Here is a 10,856-nt window from a genome sequence, read left to right on the forward strand (position 1 = left end):
CAAAAATAGTAAATGTATTTCAGCTTTTCCACCATAACAGAAAACGTAGAGTTGTTGGGCAAAGAATTTTCTTTCAAGTTATTCATTCGTCAACTCCCCAAATCTCCCCGTGTTTTGTGAGTATGAGCTCATGATTTCACTTGGATTTCACATGAGGTCTCGTTGGAAGCGGTTCTGAAAGTGATCCTGTCCAATTATGCTTTTGCTCACGATCTTTTTAAGAATTATTTTGTAATTTTGCATAGGATGGATTTAAATAATGAGTGTTTAACAGAGAGAAAAAAAGCACTGACATTTAAAGTATGGTGCAATCAAAAGCTTATTTAAGCAAAGTAATTCTCATTAAACCTCAAATGCATGACAATAGTTTTTTTCCTCAATAGAAAGCTGAATGCTGATTATATCCAGAGAAAGACGGGTTATTACTCATCAGCAGAGCATTGATTCCTCAACAATTACTCAACAAGAGATTCAGCGAGGCACGCAGATTGCATTAAAGACCTTTTGAACAAATGGAGAACAGAAGGACATAAATTCATTTGTCAGGATGCATTATTTCACAGTATTTTTGTAGTTATTCAATTTTAATCATATGTGCAGCACCAGTTCCTAAACACCTCTAAAGTGCTGCAGGAGAGGGGAATTCAGGGCATCAGGGCACTGAGTCAAACATCTCGACTGGGACTGAATCTGAGGCATGTGTGTTTGGGTGTGTCTCACACACTGTCAGGGTGTTTTTGGGTGGGTGGGGGGTGGGGGTAGCAGCAGGATGCTTGAGATGGGACAACAGCTGCATAGTTTGCAGCTTTTCTGGCCAGAGACTTTGCGCAATCTTACATTGTTTCCAATCCAATTTGGGAAAAGTTGAATGTTACTGAGAAACAAACATAATAATTTGACCAGAAATGGGTGTTTTTTCTGTTTTATGGTTCCTGGCATTCACTTTTAATCTCAAATGATCTAAAGACACCCAAAGAAGGGATCAATTTTCCTTGTCACTGGAAGCCATTAAACATAAGACATACTTTATGTATCCCAGATATGGGAACTTTACCAGAACTAATCAATAAACAGATGTTAAACAAGATGTAGCCAGTGTTTTAAAGAGTGTACACTGTAAAAAACAAAACAAAACAGACAAACCAAAACAACCCCCCTACCATCCAGCCACCTACAGTAATAGTGCAGCATGTGATGTGCCAGAAAAATACAGTGAAATAACAGAACTTTACGATCACGGAAAAATAAAGACATTTTATTTAAACATGGAATTTTCTTGTTTTGGAAAATAGTCCAAAAATAGTTGGAAAATAGTCCTGTAGCTTTAAGTTTACACAGTGTGTGTGTGTGTGTGTATATATATATATATATATATATATATATATATATATATATATATATATTTATTTTTTTAAAATGGCATTTACATGCGTAACAATGATAAACAAATACCTAATAATACGATCAAATACTGCTACAATAAACTCAACGAGGCTTAAACTTGCTACAGTTACCATTTGGGTTTATTATATAGTAAGATGACAATTTTAGAAGGTTGCCACGCTCACAGTGCTTATCTCAAGTACACACTTTAACCTGCTTCAATCTATAAACTGTTCATTTTCCACCCATTAAAATTTTCCATGTTGCTGGCTTTCTGTTTGAACTTTTTCCACACTGACCCCTTGTAAGTGTCCCTCTGTGTGAAGTCCGTCAAGCATCCCTCAGATTTGACAGTTAACTCGCATTGAATGATCCAAGTCTGTAATTTCACAGGCAATTAACATTTATTGTTCAATCTCATTAAACTTATGCATGCCTTATGAATAAATCTTTACAGATTTTTTATTAGTCCTTCTCCATAATGTCAGTTTTATGGTTTATTTGAAAATAAACAGCACAATTATAAAATACAGTCTGTGAAATTCCACTAATTATAATTGTTAACTGTGTTTTGACAGCTTACTAATATTTGCAGATGTTTTATAAACACCAAACTTTCTGTGAAAAATGTAAATTTTGTTTATTCCGTTTTTTTCCCTATTTTGCAATTTTATTGATAATTTATTTACAGCTATGTGTATCAAACTTAACGGACAGAATGTTTCATTGCAGATTCTTTTCATTTTAAAGCATAAAGGAATGTTTTTACTTTAAAGTATCGAACACCGTAGATTTCAGGCTACAATTCCAACTTCTCAAAAAATGATGATGTAGCTCTTGCATAAATCTCAGTGTTGTTGTCGAATGTGTCAATTTACCAGGAATCAAGAAGGAAGAAGGAGAATAAAAGGGAAACGATGCTGCCTCATGACTCAAACCCTCAGGCTTGCTCACACATGCCAAGCGCACTCAGAGGATTGAGAGCCACCTGTTTGCCAAGTGATAGACGCAACAGATGCACTGTTGCCTGACCTCTGGCCAATTTACACATGTACGCATGCATGCACACAGCTTTTGTTGTTAAGGAAAACTGCTGATACAAGAACAAACGCACCCACCCACAATCACGACTGTTAATCACGCCGAATACAAAGGCTGCTGCGTTTTGCGCAACAATACTGCCGTTCGTTTCAATTTGCAGCAATATTAAATAAGACAATAAATAAATGCAAGAGATTTCTCACATGTTTTTATACATTTATTGAACAAACGATCTAATCAGTTAAAGTGTTTACGTGGAAGGTTACAGAGGTGGTTAGTGGCTGGCTGGAAGTTGAGGGGAGTTGGGAGGAGATGGTGGAGCTGCTACTTCAGGACCCGGCACATCCACCTGTGTAGAAAACAAAAACGTGAAAACAGAGAAGAGAAACTAACATTCCAAGACCGTTACATCCCCTCTCCATCCTGCTTTCATTAGAAATAAGCTAAAATATCTTTTTGCAAAAAGAAAGCTTCCGTAGTGGTGGTAGTGGGTTGTGGGGGCATGATGCCCACCGTGGGGGGAAATTTGGAAGAATCTGTTTGCAGTGTGGGCGGTGGTGTTTTGGCCAGCTGGAGGCAGACAGGGGACATGCCTCCCTACTGCCTGCAGCCGGCTCACAAAACGCATCCGCCCACGTCTCGCTGTTTTTATAAACCTGTTCCTGGAGAGTCCGTAGGCTGGCACATACTGGGGGTGAACCAAATAACACTAATCTTTCAACTTAATGATGTAACAAATTACGCCCGTCAAAAAGGCCAGACAATTTGACATCAGTGCAAGATTCAGACGCTTTTTGAGCCTTCTGAGAATACCAAGAGCTAGAAGCAGGGATGCGACATATAAATAACCAAAATGTGTGCATTTTAAAAGAAAAACATTCGTGTAATCTCAGCGAATAAACCTTAACAAGTCCATTTAGATAACTGAAGTTTCTCTCTCTGTTGTCTAGATGTACGGTGGGTTTTAGTATCGAACATGTCATCTATTTTCTAAGTAAATATATTTATAAAGCTGCTATTAACATGAAATTCTCGCTGGCTGTTGGCAGCAACTTATCCAATCCACACACACAAAGAAATCAAACCATCGAGGTCCAAAGGCGCTGCATGTCACCCCAAAAGCACCACGCCAACAGTGAAGTTTGAAGGTGGGGACATCATGGTGCAGGGCTGTTTTTCAGCATATGGCACTTCCTTCATATAATTAGAGCAAGGATGAATGGACAAATTAAAATCTGCTCCCATCTACCAGGATGACGAAGATGAAACGAGGGTGGACATTTCAGGGAGAACATGCTCCCAAACACAGCCAAGGAAACTCTCAGAGAAAGAAAATGAAGCTGTTAGAAAGGCCGGGCCAATCATCGGACCCGAATCCAGCTGATGATCTACAGAAAGAACCCATGTGAGCCTGTTTGTGTGGAAGAACGGGCCAAAAGCTGTCATCACCATCTATCTTTGATTTCTTTGCATGTGTGGATTGGGCAGGTTGTTGCTGACATCTGGTGAGAATTTCATCTCAACAGCACCCTAGAAATATATTTGCTTAGAAAGTTGGTGACGTGTTCAATATTTATTTTACCAGCTGCATGTCTATCAGAGAGAGAGAGAACTGTTGCATTTCCAAGCCCCCCCACTTCATACCAGCACTTGCAAAATGGTGCAGAAGAATCACCTAAAGCAAAAGGACGCTGCGGGTCATTTTAAAGACATACTGCCATGTTGAGCAAACACAACATCTGTAACCCTCAAACGCTGCGATTTAAACTGCGCTCGATCATCACGGTAAATGATGTAATTTAGAAAATTGTTTTGGTAGTATGACATCATCTGATGAAATGCTGCTTTGACTTAAAACAGCTGAACGGTGAACACGAGTCACGAACACGGTGACTTTCACTGTAAATAATGATCTACACTTCACAATATAATGTCAGGCACCAGAATGGTGATGATGCTAACAGAGTTACTGCTATCTATTCCTTTAACCTACCAGATTCATAATAATTGACCATTAATAATCACACTTAAAGGCACAGGCTGAAATAAAACACACAAACCTGGATTTGAAGCATTGCAGTGAATCCAGCCATTGTTTAACTGTTTAATAGTGAAGGTTGTTTCTCAGCAGTTTTTCCCTCCACATTAAGGAAAGACAGCTTTATTTCAAAGAGCTGAGCATGACAAGAAGAGCCAGCCTCGGGCTGCTTAAAAGGAATGAAAAACACTCATGTGGTCTTAAAATGACGTCTGTTTGCCACTGCAGACTGCAGAAGAGAAGGAGAGGAGGTGCATTTGGCATGTCTGCCTGCATATGCTTTCTTATGGTGCAACATAGCTGTCCTTCAGAGATCTTCTAGGCCTCTTTCACTTTATAGCTCTTCCACTGATTAGCGGTAGCGACGTTCTGATAACATGGGACAAACAGGACAGGGCGGCTGCCCTTCGTACACCTCGTGTGCACGACAAACACGGCATGTATTAGAAGGTTGGCTGATAATATATAACAGTGACCTCCAAGACTATAAAACTGATGTGCAGCCTCTCCTGGAGGAGGTCTGCATGCTAATCCTGCGCTCTTAAAAACTCCATAAATATATGATCCAAATATTTCACAATTTTAATATCAATCCAACTCAGGTCTTCAGACTTTTGTTCTTAAAAGTGCCATTTTCAATTCCCCGAGTATCCCATCTCTGTGTATAAAATGTAGGCCATGGAGCACAGTATATCATCAGTTGCCAAATTAAGTGCGTCTATTAATGAGTACATCTTTTTTTTTTATTACGCAATCAGTGATGCACCGTGGATGCCAGAAAGGCTGCTGCGAAATCTATTTCGCCTTGATGGCTCCATCCAAAATTAACTCATAACCTAGTTTGAATTTGCAGAATTGATGCGTATCTTTCAGCGCTCGAGTCAAGCTCGGTTATGCAGACGGAGCGGATTCACCTTTCGCATCAATCCAGGCGTCTAGAAGTAGAGCCTTGAACATGCAGAGATTTAAAAATATTTTTCCCTCGGATCTTCACTCGCCGTTTGTTTTTGATGTCGACTTCAGAAAGCAGCCTTTGTCCTTCATGAGGAGGATGAGACCTGCCTTTTCCTTGAGATTACAGCCCGCGATACTTCCTGTCTCGGTTTTTGCCAACATAATAATGCACGGTAATAAAAACAGAGTGCTAAATCCTAACCTCTGGCTACTGGACAAATACTCAACACCGTCCAGACATTAAGAGTTCTCTCTGGGCTGGTTTCAGTTCTTCAGAGCTAAAAAACTGAGACATTTGCTGTTCTTTTCTCAAACATATTTTTATTAGATTAAAGCACATTTGCTGTTCTTACCAGTTTCTCTGCCCGTTGCCTCAGTTTCCTCCAGACTGTGTGGTGAGCCTGCAGAGAGAGGAAAACGTGACTTGGAGGCACATGTAGACACAATAAAGTGCTTTTTATACATCACACAATTCTTGGCAATTGTGCACGAAAAACTGTTGTAACAGATGGACAATCAAGTGCCATTTGATTAGCTTTTGTTCCACTGCTGCAGCGCTTTTAAGGATATTAAAACAGAAAAACATGGACAATAAAGCCTTTATTTAATGTGGGCTGGGCTGCTTTACATCACTTTTACAGTCCTAACAATCAAAGCACTAAAACGTGTATGAAGTTTACAATCATATGTCACTCAACCTGCCAGTGTCCTTAGTATGTGCTAGAAGAAATAACTGGTTCCTATATATACAGCTTATACTAAACACACTTTCTCACCTGAAGCTGCAGAGGCAGGGAGAGGCCCTGTGCTCGACGATGGAGGCCCCAGGATCCCTGTCCCAGGCTGTGGAGGGCCGTCACCTCATACTGGGAGCACAGGCCTGTTCTGGCCACCAGGGGGCCCCCACTCAGGAGTACATGGTCGCCGCATCTACCAAAACGGGTACATGGTTGGTTGACTTCAGGAATGGTAAATGGCCTGTATTTGTATAGCGCTTTTACTAGTCCCCCCTAGGGACCCCAAAGCGCTTTACACACCCAGTCATCCACCCATTCACACACACATTCACACACTGGTGGAGGCACCTGGGGCAGACTGACAGAAGCGAGGCTGCCATATCGCGCCATCGGCCCTTCTGGCCAACACCAGTAGGCGGTAGGTGAAGTGTCTTGCCCAAGGACACAACGACCGAGACTGTCCGAGCCGGGGCTCAAACCGGCAACCTTCTGATTACAAGGCGAACTCCCAACTCTTGAGCCACGATCGCCCCAGAATAATGAAAGATTCTACTCTGCCCGTCATGCAGTGCAATAAGGAAAGTTTCAGTCTACTGGTGTTTGCTCAGTGTCCAAATACTGTTACACATATTTGCTAAATGCAGAAGCACAGCCTGCAAAGTCAAAGGAGACACAAATTCATAAACTCTAACTAAAGTTAGGACACCTGTCTCGAGTTTAGTACCAACTTCAGTGGCAAATAGTTCTCTTAGTTTAAGTGACTGCTCTTAAAGGTGGTCCCGCTCTTGATATGTTACTGCATATGAGATATGACGATATCTGGATGTTGTGTTTTCTTTCTTGTACTGTGCGTCAGTTGTATCTGTTTCGTTTATTTGAGCATGCATTGGCTGCGTTGTGTGCTGCTCTCTTGGCCAGGTCTCTCTTTTTGTCTCTGTTTATGTAAAAATGCAGCGTCACCTGTAGAGCATCACTGTGCCTTTGGGATTTTGAGATGCTTTCTGTTCCACTTCTTCCTGCTTACACCTGCCAGAGTAGGAGAAAATACAACAAATAAAGCATTTAAAACTAAATGAGTCGTGAAAGGAGGTACGTGGAAGTGTCAGCTGTCTACACAGCTGAGCAGTACTCAGATGCCAGTCTACCTGCTGTGTGAGAAAGCCTCCAGTGCCACAGAGGGCGCCACTTCCAGAGGCTCCCAGGCCAGGTCTTGGTGGATGAGCTGCTGGGCTCCTCTGGTCAAAGAGCGTAATGACTCCTGAAAAGAAACAGACGTTTTGCTTGACAAACAGATCACCAGACAGTAAAACATCAGCTGATTTTGAATGGAAAATCTCATTAAAGAGAAACTTAACATTAGCCGGATGTCACTACTTCTTACAGTAAAAACTACAACCTGCCTGAACAGTTGTAGGTTTTTCTAGAGTCGCGGGGCTTTTTCCAGTCGGGCTACCAAAATCTACCTCAGCTCTGCCCGTCGGGCTGTCATAGAGAGGAAAAATATATGTCAATGCATTCTTTTGCAAATGTAGCTGGGTAATTATGTAATTAGCATTGAAGAGCCACTGTTTGAATTTGCGCTTGTTTTTTGCTTCCACTTTCACTGTGCGTATAGAGAGCGGCAGTATTGGTGAGTCACAGATTAATTCCATCGTCTTATCACTCATTAGCTCACTATTCAAACATGACAAGTGAAATCTCTCGCAGCAAACTTGAACATGTGATAGAGGCTGATTGCACAGAGAATCGCTGACCGTGATGTGTGTGTGTGTATAAAAACAGATGGATTTATGCAGGTATTTTAGTTCTGCAGAGCCAAATAAGACAGGTCAGGATGAAGAAGGGGCAGCCAAAGAAAAGCTTACCACAAAACAAATCAGACTATGAGGCAAAAAGAAAGCGCAGCTTTTTTGGTTTCTTGGACAAAAGAATTTCTGTGGCTGGAATATGACGAGCTAAATAACATGATGTTCTGCCGGGTGTGTCGTGAGTTTCCCTCGATATCTGAGTCGACAAGCGCCTTTGTTACTGGGACCAGTAATTTTAAAAAAGACCCATCAGAACCCATGAGAAATGCAAGAAATGCATTATTGCCCAGTCTGCAGTATCTTTCCCAGAACAAACACCAATTGCAAAAACATACTAAAAATAAACAAAGCACAACAAGAAGTCCTGAAAAAGCTGTTTAGAACAGCGTGCTATGTTGCACAGAACGAACTACCATTAGCAAAATTTAGCCGTCTTTGCAAACTTCAAAAGGCAAATGTTGTAGATGTTGGTTCCACTCACCTCTTATCTGTGACTTCAGTGGAAATTTGAGATTCAGGATCTGAAGTTTTGTTTCCTTTACAATATTATACATTAAACTATAATATTGTAAAGGAAACAAAACATCAGTCAGAAAATTGTTCTCTTTTTTTTTCGGGCTACTTAAATTTATTTTGGGCTACCAAAAACTGAAGAGAGCCTGCCAGGCATTTTGAAATTTTGCGAGCCCTGAGTTGTATTCAAGAGGCCACGAGTAGCTGCCACTGCAGTAAAACAGATGGATATTCACCATCTAGGTAAACAGAAATGATGTCGGCAGCGACTGCAGTGGCGTAATAGAGCGTTGGACCATACACGCACCTCAGAGGGAGTCCATGAGTCGAGCTGGGGGTCGAGCACCACGTCACAGCAGAAGGCCCCAGAGAGGACTGCAAGGAAATACAAAGTCAGCACAGCAGAAGCAGAAATGTCAAAGCAACATTTTCACTTAAAAAAATGCTTAAATATCAAATATCAAGATATGTAACATACGTCATTAACTAAACACTACCTTGTTTTTTTTATTATTTAACATCAGTCAATAAAGACCAGGTAAAACATCAAAACACTCGAGGTCAAACTTCTGAAGACACATACTCAGGGTCAGGGTAAACAGTGGTTTTCTACCTGGCACTTCTGGTGTGCTGAGCAGCTCCACAGTATAATCATCCTTGAAGGCGGTCTCCAGCACCTGACCCAGCAGGGCAGCGCAGGAACGCCAGTACACCTGAGCACAAGACAAGAGGACAGGACTAACACTCAAGTATTCACTTATTCTACAAACTGGCTTCCACGTCTTTACTGGACTTGCAGCTCTGATGTTCTGTTGTCAACAATATTTTCTTTTCTCAAATAAAAGGTGTGATCCTTCAGCAGCAAGCTGAATTTATGAGAGAACGTTTGTCTGTTAAAGTACCTTGTTGACCAGTGTGGGGTCATTGTCTTTAAACGTGAGCAGAGTGAGTGAGCAGGAGTGGGTGAGGGGCTGGTGGAGAGGCCATGGTTCTCCATCCACAAGAGCCAGAGCTGAGTTTGTCACATGATGCTCCGTCAGATCTGAGAGTGACAGAGCGTTTGTTTGGAGTGAAACATGTAACAACACGTTATTAACACGTGCAACTGAAGCTTACGGTGGAGAATTTATAATCGGTTTGTTCTTTTCACTCACGTCTGGCGCAGCTCAGCGGGGTGGACATTCCTTTGTTCATGACGAGCAGCGCACCGTCCAGCCCGGGGCCCTGCATGGACACCTCGATCTTCTCGATGCGGGGGTACAGAGCTCTCTGCCTGGCCTGCTCTCTGGAGAAGACGGCGTTACGCTGACTGCGTACCTCAGCCAGAGATGGACACTGAGCTGCCGCAGCGGATGCAAAGCCTGTGGATGGGCAGGATGGATGGAAAGAAGAACTTAAAGGAAGCCAGAGTGTAAACGATCCTGTAATGTGAGGAGGTTGAACACACGACCTACAGGTAGCAGGTCTGCTGTCAATGGTTAATTGAAGTGAATTATCTATGTTATCTATATGTTGTAATTTATATTTTATTTCAGAGGCTCTTTTGATGTCGAAGATTGCCGACTCCTGCTTTAGACCTTTATACAAATATTTATTGTACAATTATTTAAGGAAACAAAAGCTAAGAAGTCGACTTTTTTCATCATCATCATCATTCGTCTGCTGTACCCAACCGTGACTCTAAAACTGAGTTTGTACCGTTATACACCCGCGCACATACAAGGCGCTTTATTAGGTACACCTGCTGTCACTGAGCTGGACCTCCTTTCACCTGAAAAACTACTATGTACTTAACCTGTGCCTTCCTGTTATTGATTCAATAAGGTGCTGATAACATTCATCGGAGATTTTGCTCCACATTGACATGACAGCACCATACAGTCGCTGCAGATTTGTCGGCTGACACATCCATGAGGGGAATCTCCTGTTCCAACACATCCCAAAGCTGCTCTAACATTTCTTGCGGTGACCCTCCTGTTTCCAGTACTTTCTCTTTACAATATATAACCGTAAAAAATATATCATATTTTATTGTATTACTTATTTCTATGACAATTAAATCCAGCTTTAAAGGAGCATTACTGCAGCTTACAGCTGTCACAAGCCTGACCAGCTACATATGCTAGTGCTACACGGATAACAACTGGTACTCACGTCGCTGGAAAACTCGACACACGGTCCTGCTCACCATTTTCACGACTGCTCCTACAGCCACGCAAAAAAAATTACCTCAAACAGATACAACAGAGCAAACAGATAAATGTCTATTACAAACGTCTATGGTTGAAGGACGCCATGCCTGACTCGTGTGCAGCGCATATTTAGGTCCGTAGAGGAACTGATGTTTTCGGAAGCTAAAGTTCCACGTGTAAAACAACTCGC

The 10,856-nt window shown here is 41.8% G+C and overlaps 1 protein-coding gene across 1 annotated transcript; it reads right to left on the bottom strand.

Moving 5' to 3' along the window:
• Positions 1-2,619: 2,619 nt before the first annotated feature.
• Positions 2,620-10,796, bottom strand: mrpl39 (mitochondrial ribosomal protein L39). Its single transcript, XM_085150531.1, has 10 exons — positions 10,629-10,796; positions 9,629-9,835; positions 9,377-9,516; positions 9,088-9,187; positions 8,782-8,849; positions 7,299-7,411; positions 7,114-7,179; positions 6,193-6,346; positions 5,770-5,817; positions 2,620-2,773 (listed from the first exon to the last, which is right to left on the bottom strand). The coding sequence occupies exons 1-10, from the start codon at positions 10,663-10,665 to the stop codon at positions 2,699-2,701; spliced, it is 1,008 nt and encodes a 335-aa protein (XP_085006657.1). The 5' UTR covers positions 10,666-10,796; the 3' UTR covers positions 2,620-2,698.
• Positions 10,797-10,856: the final 60 nt, after the last annotated feature.

Source organism: Neolamprologus multifasciatus, chromosome 23 (assembly GCF_963576455.1).
Source record: "Neolamprologus multifasciatus chromosome 23, fNeoMul1.2, whole genome shotgun sequence".
In the NCBI taxonomy this organism is placed as follows: domain Eukaryota; kingdom Metazoa; phylum Chordata; class Actinopteri; order Cichliformes; family Cichlidae; genus Neolamprologus; species Neolamprologus multifasciatus.

Coding starts and splice junctions, on each gene's coding strand:
- mrpl39 (XM_085150531.1), bottom strand. CDS start 10,665: ATGGTGAGCAGGACCGTGTGTCGAGTTTTCCAGCGAC. Junction 9,517..9,628: donor CCCGCTGAGCTGCGCCAGAC/GTGAGTGAAAAG, acceptor TGTCACTCTCAG/ATCTGACGGAGCATCATGTG. Junction 6,347..7,113: donor GGCACAGTGATGCTCTACAG/GTGACGCTGCAT, acceptor CCGTTTTGGTAG/ATGCGGCGACCATGTACTCC.